The sequence below is a fragment of the Grampus griseus genome (assembly GCF_964374135.1).
Source record: "Grampus griseus genome assembly, chromosome: 11".
In the NCBI taxonomy this organism is placed as follows: domain Eukaryota; kingdom Metazoa; phylum Chordata; class Mammalia; order Artiodactyla; family Delphinidae; genus Grampus; species Grampus griseus.
In genome coordinates this window covers 99,259,471-99,275,097 of record NC_139005.1, presented here as the reverse complement: position 1 = coordinate 99,275,097, position 15,627 = coordinate 99,259,471, and the positions used below count along the sequence as shown (strand labels likewise).

General features: G+C 47.5%; 1 protein-coding gene across 1 annotated transcript; it reads left to right on the top strand.

The window, feature by feature from the left end:
• Positions 1-2,756: 2,756 nt before the first annotated feature.
• On the top strand, positions 2,757-10,541 carry PKDREJ (polycystin family receptor for egg jelly; the record flags this gene model as incomplete). Its single annotated transcript, XM_082666281.1, has 1 exon — positions 2,757-10,541. The coding sequence occupies one exon, from the start codon at positions 2,757-2,759 to the stop codon at positions 9,693-9,695; it is 6,939 nt and encodes a 2,312-aa protein (XP_082522407.1). The 3' UTR covers positions 9,696-10,541.
• Positions 10,542-15,627: the final 5,086 nt, after the last annotated feature.

Sequence of the window (15,627 nt, the reverse complement as noted above, 5' to 3'; positions counted from 1 at the left end):
TCCCCTTCCCCTCACGCCTGCAAGGGCCTTCTGGAGGCCCCTAGACCTGTGCCCCTGCAGGGCCTGGGCCTGGAAGCTGGTGTTGGCTGGTGGCAGCAGCTTTGAGCCACCAGTGGGATCAGGGGCTGTGGTAGGCAAGCCCTGGGTGTGGCCATGGGTGTGCAACCTGGACAGTCATACAGGGCCTCACACTTAGAAGGGCCCCGTGCTTGGTGGAAAGCTCAGCTGCTGCCATCTTGAAATCTTTAACAGTTTTTGAACAACGTCCCCACATGTTCATCTTTCACAGGGCGCTGAAAATCATGTAGTCAGTCCTCTGACAGGCAGTCCATTAACAAGTGCATCTTTTCTGAATTCCCCACTGCTCACCACCTCCACCACCACTAACCCTAAACTGAGTCAGGACCAGCTCACTTGCATACCGAGTGTTCTTCCAGAAGTCAGGCCTGTCCCTTTGATTTCCCTGGACCCCGCTTAATTGGCCTGTCTCCTTGCATTCCTGCCCACCTACAGTCTATCTCCCTCACAACAGAAGGATGCTTCCCAACTGGAAATCAGATCAGGGCCCTTCCCTGCTCAAAACCCTCCAAAGACTTCCCAACCCACTTGAGATAAAATTCAAATGTATGATCGTGGGCTCTGAGGCTAAGCTTGCTCTGGTCATCAGCCATCTCTCCAACGGCATCTTCTACCACTTTCTCTCCTCTCTGCTCACTCCAGCCCCACTACTAACCTTCTCTCTCGTTCCTGCCCCCACGCATTTGAACGTACAGTTCTCTGTGCTAGCTATCCCGCTCCCTAGCTCTTTGTGAGCCTTGCTCCCTCATTTCTTGCTGATCTGCTGGCTCAGATGGTGCCTCTTCCAAGAGGCCTTCCTTGACTCCCCTATCTCATCCTCATTTCTTATCTCTTAACCTGACTTATTTTTCTTCATATCACTTATCACACTCAAAATTATACATGTTATATCATGCCTGGGTTATTTTTGATTGTCTCTCACCCCCATTATAATGGAAGCTCCTTGAGAACTGGGCCTGGGGCTGATGCCTAGAAAAATGTCTGGTATGTAGTAGGTGCTTGAGAAACATGTGTGAAATGACTAATGCTAAATGAATTAACGGGGAATGAAAGGAAAAAAAATCAGAGATAATAAGGGATAATCAGGGATAATAAGAAAACAAATAATTAGGTGATAGACCTAAATCCAACTATATCAATAATTACATGAAATGGTGACAGTAATTACATTAAATGTTGATGGTCTAAGTACTCAATTAAAAGGCAGAGACTGACTGAGTGGATAAAAGAGTAAAACTCTATTAAATGTTGCCTATAAAAGACCACTTTAAACATAAAGACATAAATAAGTTGAAAGTAAACGAATGAAAAAACATATGTCCATAGACAGTAAGCATAAGAAGGCTAGTGTGGCTATTTTATTTTACTTCATTCCCCCTCCCAGTTTTATTGAGATATAATTGACATATAGTGTGGCTATTTTAACACCAGGTAAAGGAAACTTCAAAACAAAGATTATCACCAGAGATAAAGACATCTCATAATGATATTAGGGGCAATTCATCAGGAAGATATAACCACAAATGTGTGTCTACCTAATAAACAGAGTCTCAAAATACCAGAGGCAAAAACTGACAGAATTAAAGAATGAAATAGACAATTCCACAGTTATAGTAGGAGAGATCAACGTCTTCTCTCAGCAATTGATAGAACAACTAGACAAAAATGCAGAAAAGACATAGATCTAAGCAACACTACCACCCCTCTTGACCTACCTGCCATCTACAGAACACTCCACCCAACAACAGAATACACATTCTTTTTTTTTTCTTTTTCTTTTTTTTTTCACATTCTTTTAAAGTTTCATGTAACATACATTCAGACCACACGATGGGCTTTCAAACAAGTCTCAATACATTCAAAGGGATAAAAGTCATACAGATTGTATTCTCTGACCATAACAAAATTAAATTAGAAATCAGTGACTGTGAATATTTTCACAGAAACTCCAAATATCTGGAAATTCACAGGTCAAACCAAAACAGGGGAAATTAAAAATATTTATAATTGAATGATAATAAAATATGGTAAGTATGTTGGATGCAGTGTTTGGTGGGAAACTGACAGCACTAAATGCTTCTATTAGAAAAGAAGATCTAAAATCAATGGCACAGGGTTTCACCCTAAGAAAGTAGAAAGACATATACACACTGCTATATATAAAATAGATAACTAATAAGGACCTACTGTACAGCACAGGGAACTCTACTCAGTACTCTGTAATGACCTACATGGGAAAAGAATCTAAAAAAGAGTGGATATATGTATAACTGCTTCACTTTGCTGTACAGCAGAAAATAACAAAACATTGTAAAGCAACTATACTCCAATAATAATTTTTTTTAAAAAAAGGAAAACTAAGTAAGAAACCCAGTGAGCAGTCCCCCTCTCCCTCTACTCAGGGAGCCCACTGACGAAAGCTCTCACTTTCCACCGCTTTGTAATGAGTTTTCCCGGGTGTGGGGGGGGGCGGGCTCCTGCTAGGGGTCTCCTTGGAGGGTCAGCAGACTGCGCCACAGGAACCCCACTAACAACCCTGACCCGAGGCCTACTCAGGTGTGGGCACGGGCCAGCCGCCCGCAGCCCTTACCCCCACGCCCGCGCCCCGTGACCCCGCGGCCCGCGCCCCCGTGGCCGTTGGTCCGCGGCCTCCGCAGCGCCTCCCACTTTCCGCTCCCATGCGGCCGGGACCCGTGCTCCTCCTACTGGGCCTGGGCCTGAGCCTGAGCGGTGGCCCTGGCCGCCGCCCGCCGACCCCGGCTCCTCGCGGGGCCAGCGCCACCGTCCCTAGGGTGCCCGGCTCGCCGTCCGGCGACCTACTCGGCCGGGAGCCCGCCTCGGCCCGCCGCGCCCCGCCCGAGGCCCGGGTCCGCGTCCCGGCGCGGACCCAGGCGGCCGTGCTGCGCTCGGTCAGGGGCGCCCGGGGCCTCGGGGTGCGCGGCGTCGGCGGTGGTGGCGTCCGCGTTGGCGGCGGCCGCGCCCGCTTCAGCCTACGGCCCCGCGCGGCCCCGGGCAGCGGCGTCATCCTGAGCGGCGGCCGCGACCTCTGTCTGCGGACCGGGCGGCTCACAGGCCCGGCGCCGCGCTGCCTCCGCACGCACGTCCTGCTGCGCGCCCGCCGCGCCGCCGCCGCCGCCGCCGCCGCGCCCGCCCACGTGGACCTGCAGCTGTCGGCGCCCGGCGGCCGGCTCTCCCTGCGCTGGCTCGCCCGCCTGCCGCGCTCCCTCGGGCGTCTGGAGTGGACCTTCCGCCTCGGGCTGCTCGGGCCCACGGTCCCCACGGCCGCCGCTGCCGCCGCCCGCGTGTCGCCCCGCTCGGCGGTGTCGCCCCTTTCGGCTCTGCCCCGCGGCCCACGCTCCTACGCGGGCTTAGTGGCCAGAACCAAGTGTCCCACGGACGGGCCCACGCCTGTCGTCTTAGAGGCTGTCAACCCGAACACTTCCCAAGCCTTGGAGTCCTCGGTGTCCCGTCAGGGGGTCTGTGTGTTGGATCTGGTGAGGATCGAAAGGAATGACGATTCTCCCCTGCAGCTGACCCGGAAGATGGAAGTCACCATCAATGCCACGGTTAAGGCCCACTGCCCAAACCAAAGGTTCTTTGGTCAGTATTGGAAACTCTATTCCGTGGCCTCTGTATCTGACAAGCCGGACTGGACTAAACCTTTGCAAAACCCACCTTTAAAGTCAGAGAACACTCCATCAAGTATACGTATCTCCGCGCATTCTTTATCTTGGGGGGTGTATCTGCTTAATTTCTCCGTGTACATCGTCACGTATGATCCAACGATACCTCTGAAGAAAGACTCAGATTCCATCTATATCATCATTGTTAAAAGTCCCCTGCAGGCGGTTATTCCTGGGGATACCAACATCACAGTTAATTTCACAGATGGACTGACTCTGAATGGAAATATGTCCTCTGATCCAGAGGCAGGAAACCCTTTAGAGGGACTTCATTTTTTTTGGTACTGTACCACAGACCCAAGAAACTACGATGGACATGAAATTACAGTGAGGAGCAAGGAAGTCTGTCTCCCAGAGCAGGTTGATCTCAGGTGGACGTGGGCCTCCGGTCCTATACTCACACTTTTGCCAGAAACACTTCACGGCGGCCGTGTGTATTTTTTCAGACTGGTGGTCCAGAAGAACGACAGAACAGCATTTGCTGATAGGACAGTGCATGTGCTCCAAGGACCAGCACCTGTAGCAAACATTTCATGTATTGAAAATTGTGATACAGTTTTGATTATAGCAGAGAGATTTTCTTTGTCTCTAGAATGCCCACGTTGTAAAGCAGGCCGTGATGTCTATCAATGGTCCATTCTGTCGTCTTCAGGTGGGAAGATGCCATTTGATTGGACGGGGCAAACAACAACAGGGCGGAACGGTGCATATTTGTCTGTAAAAGCTTTTGCTTTTCGGCGTTTCGTTGAAGATAACTTTTGGATTTCTCTCAATCTAGCAACCTGGGGTGGATCGAGCTTGGTCTTAAGGCATCCCTTCGTTATTCACCACGTCCCTGAAACCACAGAATGCAAAATTGATCCAGCTGAAGGAATTGCCTTCATTACTAAATTTGTTGTCCATTGTAGTAGGTTCAAGGATAAGAACATCGTTCCTACGTATAAAATAATAGTTCCTGATGTGCGTGGTTTTGGTGAAATCAGTTCTTTAAAAGAGAATAACTTTGGGTCCATCCTCTATTGGGGGAAGAATTGCACAGCGCCCCCTTCCTTTCTCCCTGTTGGTGTGTTGGCCAATCATTACGCCTTGAAGATATATGCTCAGGCATATAATACCTCTCTGGGAGCTTTTTCTCAGGTGACTTTGTACGCCACTGTACAGGCTCCCACTGACATAAACTCATCAAGGACTGTGCTGCAGGAGTTATTCAGTTCCACTGTGGGACCAGATTCATCACTGTCTACTTTGCTTCAACAGCGGGATTTTTTACCTGCAGGTTATTTAATGTATATTGTAGCTTCTGTCTTGAATAGCATGAAAACTGACTCACATCTGCAAGCTGACCAAATTAGACTCCGAGAACACCTTTTCAATCAGTCTTTCATTCTTCCTGTAAACACTTTGGCGGAAATTAGCCAGGTGGTCATGACTGTTACTAAATTAACGCAGAAAACCTCGGAGTTCTCCTCGCTTGCTCAGAAACTGGCCACGGTGAGGATTTGGCAAGCAAGCCGAGCCCTCCAAGAGTGTCACCAGAGGGATAAGCACATTTCTTCTGAGCAGATAGAAAGTGTAAGCACTGGAATATTAACAAGTTTGTCTAATATCCTGAAACTGATGGTTCGTCATGAAGTGGTCGAAGAGCCTTTCCATGTCGTTGAATCTCTAGCAGAGACTGTATTGGCTGTAAAAGTGCCAGAGGATAAGACCACTGCGATGAGGACGTCCAACTTTAACATGCATGTCAAGAAAACGGAGAAGTGGAATGTTACCAAGTTTTTCAGCACTGAGAAACACTGTCGAAATTGTTTTTATCCAACCCTGAACGTGAGCAGCGTTCCTAGTCTGCCTGCCAACGCTCCAATCTCTACAATGTTTTGTGAGTTTGCAGATGACCCTTTCCCTTGGCTAAATTATGGGGAAAACATTTTGACCGAGGTGGTTGGATTCCGAATGACAGGAACCGAGGCCACCGGTGACGTGATTGAGATCACACCTGATGTAGTGGAAGTGTACCTCGTCAGAAAAAACTTGAGCTTTGGGACTTTTAATCTCACGGTGGGCCCCAGCAAGGAGTCTCCTAAAGCAAATGAGTCATTGAGAAAGACGACGGGGGCATTTAGCTTTGAAGTGGACAGCAGAGCAGGGAAGGAGGTGCTGATCCACATTGTGACGGAAGTGGCCGTGTTGTTCACGGTGTTGGTGTATGCTGGCCGTCAGATCACACCCACCGCTTTGATCGCCACCTACCTCGTGCCCCATCGCTTCCCCCCAGTTGCCCAAGACAGTGACCTGTTTGACCCTGACTGTACAGTGACGGAGGCCCGCGTGGTTTGCCTTCCCCCATCCCTGTTGCGGGTCATAGCTCAGCGAACCAGCTCCTCTGAGCCTACCGTCGCTGTGGTTCTGCAGGCCCCTCATTTTGTCCTAAAGCCCAATGACAAGTTAGTGAGAATTTCTGTTTTCAGCACTCAATGCTTGGACATGTATGGGATCCAGAGCGATTGGAGAGAAGACACCTGCGTTGTCGGAGAGAAGACCACCTGGCAGAAAGTGCACTGTATCTGCAAGAACCCAGGGCGGGCCAGGCGGCAGCTGGACGCAATGAAACTAGCCAACCTCCACCTGCGTACCCACTATTTGACGGCCAAGGTGATCGTGGTCCCTAACCCCGTGGATCTGCGATTAGAGGTCCTCAAGAGCGTTACCCAAAACCCTGTGACCCTCTTCACTGTACTTTTCATTATGCTCTTGTACATAGTCCTAGGGTTCTGGGCCTTGCACAGAGATGAAATGGACAAGTGTCTTAGGGAGCAAGTGGTAGTTCTACCCGATAACGATCCTTATGATAATGTATGTTACCTAGTCACTGTTTTTACAGGAAGCCGTTGTGGGTCTGGGACCAGGGCCAATGTCTTTGTCCAGCTGCAGGGAACAGAGAGTAGCAGCGATGTGCATTGTTTAAGCCATCCACAGTTTACAACCCTCTACCGAGGAAGCGTCAGCACTTTCCTCCTAACGACGAAAAATGACTTGGGGGACATCCGTTCCATCCGCGTGTGGCACAACAACGAGGGCAGGTCCCCTAGTTGGTACTTAAGTAGAATCAAAGTGGAGAATCTGTTCAGCAGACACATCTGGCTGTTCATGTGCCGGGAATGGCTTTCTATTGACACCTCTTTGGACAGAACCTTTCAAGTAACCCCCCCAGATAAGTCTCTCAACAGAATGGATTTTTTCCTTACAGATTTAAGTTATAGGCTGGGGAGAAGCCACATGTGGTTCTCTGTTTTTTCTGGTGTCATTGCTACACGGTTCAGTAGGCTCCAGAGACTGTCCTGTTGCTTAGCCATGTTGCTGTCCTCCCTTCTGTGTAATATTATGTTCTTTAATCTAAATAAAGAAAAAGAAGCGGAGTCACAAGAGGGGAAGTACCTCAGGTCGATGGTGATCGGGATGGAAAGTGTCTTAATTACCATCCCTGTGCAACTAATGATCACGTCTTTGTTCATCTATTCCCAGAGGAGACCTCAGGTGACCCTAGGGGAGGTCGCTCCTCGGAAGCATCCGTGGACACCAGCAGCAAGTGAACACTGGCAAGAACGATTAGCAAAGTGGCACACTCGTGAAACTGGCAACGCACGCTCCCGGGAGCCTGAAAAGCTTCCACCTACTAGGAGAAGTCCTGGACTTCCCGAGGCTTCTGTCAAGACCACTTCTAAAAGACGGCCCCAGCCCAAGCGAGCAGAAAGCAAGGTCTCCCGCACCCAAAGAAAAAATAAAAACGCCAATAACCCAAACGTTGAAGACAATCAAAGTGTTCCTCCTGGAGAGCACCCTCGCCAGCCCGGTGCTACACCCCTCAAAGAGAAGACCAGGATTGTTCTGCCGTGGTGTTGCGTTTATGTCGCATGGCTCTTGGTTTTTGTCACTTGTAGCATATCCTCATTCTTTATTGTATTTTATGGACTGACTTACGGCTACGAAAAGTCAATAGAATGGCTGTTTGCATCATTTTGTTGCTTCTTGCAGTCAGTTTTTCTGGTGCAACCATCTAAAATTATGGTCGTGTCAGGCTACAGAACAAGTAAGCCCAAGTATTGTGAGAACCTTCTGTGGGTTGGCAACTTTCGCTACAGTGAGATCAAGCTGCAGAGCATCACGCAGAACCCAGAGGAAATGCACAGGCGCCAGCAGCACGTCGTCCAGCTCCGAAGCTCGAGGATGTACCAGCCCCTCACTGAAGACGACATCACAATCTTCAAAAGAAAGAAGAGGATTAAGAGAAGAGCTTTCCTGTTCCTGAGCTACATCCTCACTCACTTCATGTTTCTGGCCCTCCTGCTGAGCCTGGTCACCCTCCTACGCCACACCGATGGCTTTTACTATAATCGGTTTATTCGTGACCAGTTCTCTGTGGATCTGGCGTCGGTGACCAAGCTGGAAGACATCTTTCGGTGGCTGAACAGCGTGCTGTTGCCTCTGCTCCACAACGACCTGCGTCCCACCTTTCTCCCTGAAAGCTCCTCTAAAATCCTCGGCCTGCCACGGATGAGGCAGGTGAGGGCGCAACCTGGAGAGAAAACCTGTCTGCCTGCCAAACACTTCACGCAGGACAGCCTCAAAAGAGAGATTCACTGTCACCCCGAATACGGCACTGACCCAGAAGACACAAAAAGCTACTCCGGGTTGTGGAATAGAGTTAGTAAGCGGGCTGTAGACAAGACTACGAAAGGATTTACTTACAAGCCTGGAGAAAAGAGATGGGCGTACTATTCCTATGGGCTGTTGCATACCTACGGGTCAGGAGGGTACGCGTTCTATTTTTTTCCGGAAGAGCAGCAGTTTAATTCCACACGGAGGCTCAGCGAACTCCAGGGAAGCCATTGGCTGGATGAAAAGACGTGGGCTGTGATCTTGGAACTAACAACTTTTAATCCAGACACCACTCTCTTCTGCAGCATCTCAGTCATCTTTGAGGTCTCTCGGGTAGGAGCTGTGAACACGAGCCTGTCTGCGCACTCCTTCTCGCTTGCCGATTTCAACAGAAACACTTCCGCAGAAATCTACTTGTACGTGGCCATCCTCATTTTCTTTTTTGCCTACGTTGTCGACGAGGTCTACATCATCACACAAGAAAGGTCCGCCTACGTGAAAAGTGTATATAATTTGCTCAACTTTGCTTTAAAATGCATCTTTACCGTGTTGATCGTGCTCTTTTTCAGGAAACACTTCTTGGCTGTCAGTATAATTCGGTTTTACCTGTCGAACTCTGAGGATTTCATTCCCTTTCATGCAGTGTCTCAAGTAGATCACGCCATGAGGGTGATGTTGGGTTTCCTGTTGTTTCTGACAATCCTGAAGTCCCTCAGGTATTCCAGGTTCTTTTACAACGTGCGTCTCGCACAGAGGACCATCCAGACTGCCCTTCCCGGCATCTGCCACATGGCGCTAGTGGTGTCCGTGTATTTCTTTGTCTACGTGACTTTTGGTTACCTGGTATTCGGGCAGCACGAATGGAACTACAGTGATATGACTCACGCCACACAGACAGTACTCTCCTACTGCGTTTCAGCTTTTCAGAACACGGAATTTTCCAGTAACCGGGTTCTCGGGGTCCTGTTTCTCTCATCTTTTCTGCTGGTGACGATCTGCATATTGATCAACTTATTTCAGGCGGTGATTTTGTCTGCCTACGGGGAAATGAAGCAGCCCGTGTATGAGGAGCCCTCAGAAGAAGCGGAAGCAATGACCTACCTGTGTCACAGACTAAGAACTGCATTTGGCTTTCTGTCCTTCAAATCCAAGGCGGAAGACCAACCCAAGTTCTTTGCCAACATGATGTACGGGCGGCCAGAGAAGAGCGACAGCCGGTACCTGGGGCTGAAGACCAGAAACATTAATGGGAAGAAAACGGTGTATCTCGTTGTGTGATCCATGACCGTTTCAAGGTCCACAGGCCGGCTTCTCTCAAATGCTCACTTTCTGGGATTAAGGAACGTTTAGTGGCTCAGTTGTGCTTTCTCCCCGTGTCCTTCACAATGCACACCCCCTACGTCTGGAAGTATCCGCCGTCTTGGCCTCCCCTTCGGAACTTGAGGGTGTCAGAGTGCAGTGCAGCCTCTACAGAGAGAGGAGGAGGACAGCCTGCGAGTCCTGGGTTGATCTCCCTGTGGCTGGGAAGCTGGTGTCTTTGGTACCTGCTGCAGTTTAGAAGGTTAGAGACCCAGATCTGGGGTAGGGAACTCAAAGGCCCCCTCAGCCTCACCCCACCTTGCCGGAAGCAGCAGGAAAATCCTGCTGCTTCTGTGCCCCCCTCCCCGGGGCTGGGAGGCCAGCACTCGCGCTTCAGTGCCTCAGCCCCGCTGGCTGTTCCCTTTGCACACACGGCTGCAGGGCCTCCCCCACCCTCCCAGCTCCGCCGCCCACACTGCCAGCTGGGCCAGGGCCTTGTGACGAGTCTCAGGAGTTGCCCTCGTGCCTGGGAATGCAGGGATGTGGACCTGGGGGTCAGAGGTCTGAAGCTTCCCATCTACTTAAGGCCACTGCAAGTGAAAGATGTAAAGTGTCATAACGTTTTCTGGCCATGAGACGTGACTTTTATTAAACAGCAAGAAGGTGTGTGGGGGTGTGGGTTCACACTGAAAGATAGTAAATATTCTGTATAATGTATATAGCAATATGTACATCCAGAATTTGAGCTTTGAGTTATTGATGGCCTGGTGGATTGTTTAGAAAACATTGTTTAAGAAAAATAGGCTAGCAGCTGTTGGATTTTCACTCCGAAACATGCTCATTTATGTAGACGCCACTTTAAGCTTGGTCAGAATTAAATGTGAGATTTCTTCTGTGAGACCTGCAGTGATTTCTGTGAGGGGGTGTGTACACCGATGGCTCCTGCCCTCAAAGTCGAGGGCCAGCAAAGGGGGACAACAGGCAGGTGGGCAGCTGCTGTGTCCCAGGTGTTTGTTACTCACTTGGCGCCCCGTAGTCCTGTGCTGCACGGGCATGGTCATGGTACCCTGCACCTTGGCAGGTACGGGCATGCACACACGCACGTGTGCATGCGTTCCATCGTTTCCTCCCCAGGGGAGGCCTGAGAACCTGGGGTGGGGGGTGGCCTTCTCTGCCAGCTGAGGTAATGAAGAGGTTTTGTGACTCACCCAAGACCACCCACACGGTTAGGGTCAGAAGGTCAGTTCTGGGTTTTCTAACTGCCCTGGTGGGACGTCTCAGGTTTGGCTGGGCTCTGGCCACCGGTTCCAAGTGAAGTGCACGTTCATGGTTAGCACCTCTCATTACCACCTGACTTTTGAACAGGTTGGGAAGGCGTAAGCATGGGGGCCAAATGTTTACTTTTTCCTGGGGTCTGGTCAGGTGCAGTCACCCATGGAACGCAGAACGGGGGAGTGTAAGCCCCAGGTGATGTGCAGGCGACATGGGGCAGGCCTCGCCCTAGAGGCTTCAAAGACCTAGGCAGACAAGGCAGACTCGGGTGCTCTGTGGCTGGATACACCCAGACATTCTTCCCAAATTTAGGATCAGCTGAAGTCTCTACCCCTGTGGTGCTGTGGGAGGCCGAGGGTTACACTAATTGGCCTCGCTTCCCTGGAAGAAAGCCCCCAGGCCCACATAGCATCTCATGATTGGGAGCTGTGAGTGACAGGGTCATAAAGGCAGGGCCCAAGTGGGCCATCCAGGAACAAGGCGGGGGTGGGGGGGTGGGGTGGGCTGATTGATGACCAGGGACAGCAGCTGCAGGCCCCTCAAAGGAGACAAGACTGTCACCTTGTGGCTACAGTGAGAAGTCTAGCAGAGTCACAGGGCTGTTTCCACGCATACTGGGAGAGAGGGGAGTGCCAGGGGCCTTCTAATGATAGAGGAATGACAGGTATTTACATGGTTTAGAAATATTAGAGATGCCAATTATAACATTGTCAGTGTGAAAATTAATAAAGGGACACCTCACTAAAATGGAGTCGGGAGGCCAGAAGTGGGGGCTCTCATGCACGTACCACTCAGGCCAACACAGATCCCAACGGGAAGAGAGGTACCATTCCTCTCCGGCAGGAAGCGATGCTACCTTACTAGGCAGCAGGAGGAAGGAAGGTTTTCTCCTCGCCTGGCGACAGCCCAGCCAATAAGAGAGTGTCACAACTCACACTAGATTTCCTACTCCCAGTTTCCTCCAATGGACAGTTTGTTTATAAAAGCCCCGCCCAACTTCCCTTTCTCTATAAAAACAGTTCCCTCTCCTTTGCTTTACCAGACTTAGGCGTCCCAAATTGCAGTTCCTTGCTGCTCCCGAATAAACCCATAACTGCTGGTGAAAACAAAACTGGCTGTTTTATTGTTTTAGGTTAACATCAGGAAAACAAAGTAACGAGACAATCAAAATTTAGAAGGTCATTTTCACAGGACATGGCAACAATTTCTAAAGGAGTCTTTTAAGACGCCTTTGTTCCCATCAGTTTCCAGGGATGGGGTAGGCATGTTCCAGAACAAGTTGGAAACAGTTATGAATACCCTCCCAAGTCTGTATTGCACAGGAAAACAAGATAAATGCTCTTGGATTTGTTCTCCATGCAGCCCTTATTAACTCAGAGTAGTAGAACAAGTTTTAGATGCAGAGAGACGGCTGCATCTGAAGCTCCACGTCCTTCACCTACCTCAAACCCTTGTACCAATTATGAAGACTTGCACTTGTAAGGCCTGCTTCTGTATGTGTATTATACTCTTAAATATTTACTTCAAAGCTATACACCGTTAAAGGCATTTTGTCCATTGCAATAAATTCAGGTCTCTCCATGCATCCTCCCTCCACCACTCCACAGAGGGCCAGCCTTTCCCTTGAGCCAGAAGAAACCTCCAGTGTCTCTTGTCCTGGAAGACTTCATCTGGGTGCTGGTTACACTGCTGTACTTACTTTGTGAGAATTCATCTTGCCGCACACTTAGGAAGTATCTACTTTTCTGTATGTATGTTACGCTTTTAAGAGTTTACTTAGAAAACTAAGGCCTGCTTCTGGAATTTCATTAGCACTAAAATAAAAGTGCCAGACTTTGGACGTTAATTTTACTGGCAGAAATGGAGAAACGGATGAATAAGATTGGACTTAACAGTGAAATGAGGTATGTAAGGAATTAATCCTCCAGAGTTACCCCCTCCTTTCATTGCTGTTAGCAATGCTTTGCTTTAGATTCTAATCTGCATTCAATTCCTTATTTTTCAATTTTCAAATTTCCTTTCTCAGGCTTCACTTGAATATGCAATGTATAATACTTGTTTAGTGTCATGATTTTTAAAAAGCTTAATCGCTTAAGACAACATTTATACAAGGTCTTATAAGTCCTGCCACAACATCTAGGTAGCTATATTCCCTGGCAAGGCCACCCCTAACGTCGTGGGGTCCAGGCAGGATGACAAATATCTGCATGTCTAAATATTTAAACGTTATAAAACAAGTTTACAAACCATTACATAAAATATGTTATAGCCACCTATCTTGACACCCACACTTTCATAAGGGCAAAATTAAAAATTATTTGTAATGCTATCGTTTTTATATAGATGAAAAATGGGCAGAATATCAAAGATAACTGAATTACTATTGTGTACCTCTGGGTGTTCTGTTGGTGGGCCACTGATCTTTGGATGAGTAAAAAAACATACATAATCCATAAATTATTGTGTGTGTGTTCCATAAAGTTTATTTTTCTTGAATTCATTTCAGAAAAATCGTCGTGTTGATAATTACAAAGATTTTCACATAACTGTGTTGTATTGACAATAGTGCCAAGTTAGACAAACTTTCCTGAGTCTTAATAGTTTGCAGATAGTTTTTAATGATTTCAGCTGGGAGAAACTTCACTCTGCTGAGGGAGTAGCAACTGGAACTGTCAATAAATTTCTGAAAGTTTTAGATTTAGAATTGAACCATGAGTATTGATATCATGTTTAAACACTGTAAGGAGGGTGCATATAAAAAGATCATATTATATTACCATTATATTAAACATCATTATATTCTCCTTTCGTTTCATCATATAAATGTCATCATTAATTCATTGTTATCATCATTTGTTATAACACATCTAGATCCATCCAGGTTTTGTTTTTGGTTTTGGTTCTGTTTTTTTTTGCGGTACGCGGGCCTCTCCTGTTGTGGAGCACAGGCTCAGCGGCCATGGCTCACGGGCCTAGCCACTCCATGGCATGTGGGATCTTCCCGGACCGGGGCACGAACCCGTGTCCCCTGCATCGGCAGGCGGACTCTCAACCACTGCACCACCAGGGAAGCCCCATCCAGTATTTTTAAAGTTTTTCACCTTTCACTTTTTTCAGCACTGGGATTTTATAAAGAAAACGGAAAACTGCAGTGAGTTGCTCACTTTGTTTAAATCTCTGTCGGATAGAGACTATGAGGATCCACAATGGTCAGAAAACAGTCTCTATGGAAATTAGTTTTGGGATTATTTGTGCACGACTCTTTTTCAGACTCCAGTAGATGTTACTGTTTCCTAGTTCTAACTTTCCAACGTTGTATTTGAATGTCATTTTAGTGGGTTTTTTTAAAAAAATGCACTTTATTTTTTACAGCAGTTTATGTTTACATCAAAATTGACAGGAAGTTGCAGAGATTTCCCATATACCTCTGCCCACACACAAGCATAGCCTCCCCATTGTCACCATCCCCTGCCAGAGTGGAAGATCTGTTATAACTGATGAACCCACACTGGCACACCATAATCAAAGTCCATAGTTTACATTAGGGTTCACTCAGCATTACACATTCTATGGGTTTGAATAAATGTATAATGACATATCCACCATTATACCACCATATAGAGTATTTTCACTGCCCTAAAAATCCTGTGTCCTCAACCTTTTCATCCCTCCCTCCCCCCAACCCCTGATCATTTTAGTATCTCCAATATTCTGCCTTTTCCAGACTGTCATAGAGTTGGAATCATACACTATGTAGCCTTTTCACATTGGATTCTTTCACTTAAGTCACATGCACCTACGTTCCCTCCATGTCTTTTCATGGCTTGATAGCTCATTTCTTTTTAGTGCTGAGTAATATTCCATTGTCTGGATGGACCACAGTTTATTTATCCATTGACCTACTGAAAGACATGTTGATTGCTTCCAAGTTTTGGCAATTATGAGTATGAATAAAGGTGTAATAACCATGTGTGCAGGTTTTTATAGGGACATAATCTTTCGACTCCTTTGGGTAAATATCAAGGGGCATGATTGCCGGATCACATGGTAAGAGTATGTTTGTTTTGGTAAGAAACTTCCAAACTGTCTTTCAAAGTGGCTGCACCATTTTGCATCCCCACCAGCCATGAATGAGAGTTCCTGCTGCTCTACGTCCTCGCCAGCATTTGCTGGTGTCAGTGTTCTGGATTTCGGCCATTCTAATAGGTGTGCAGTGGTATCTCATTGCTGTTTTAACTTGCATTTCCCTGATGACATAGGATGTGGAACATCTTTTCATATGCTTATTTGTCATCTGTGTATCTTCTTTGGTGAGGTGTCTGTTAAGGTCTTTGGCCCATTCTTTAATTGGGTTGTTTGTCTTATTACTGTTGCGTTTTAATAGTTCTTTGTACATTTTGGATAACAGTCCTTTGTCATATATACCTTTGGCAAATACTTTCTCTCATGCTGTGGCTTGTCTTTTCATTCTCTTGATTTAGTTCTTATTTCACATGCAGTTTCTTTTGGGAAACCATTTTTTTCTAAAGCTTTATTAGATATTTTTAATCCTTTTGGATTTTTTGGTAAGTTTTTTCTTATATTAATAACTGTGGACAGCTCAAATCAAAATTAACTTTATTTTCTGACAAAGTCCATG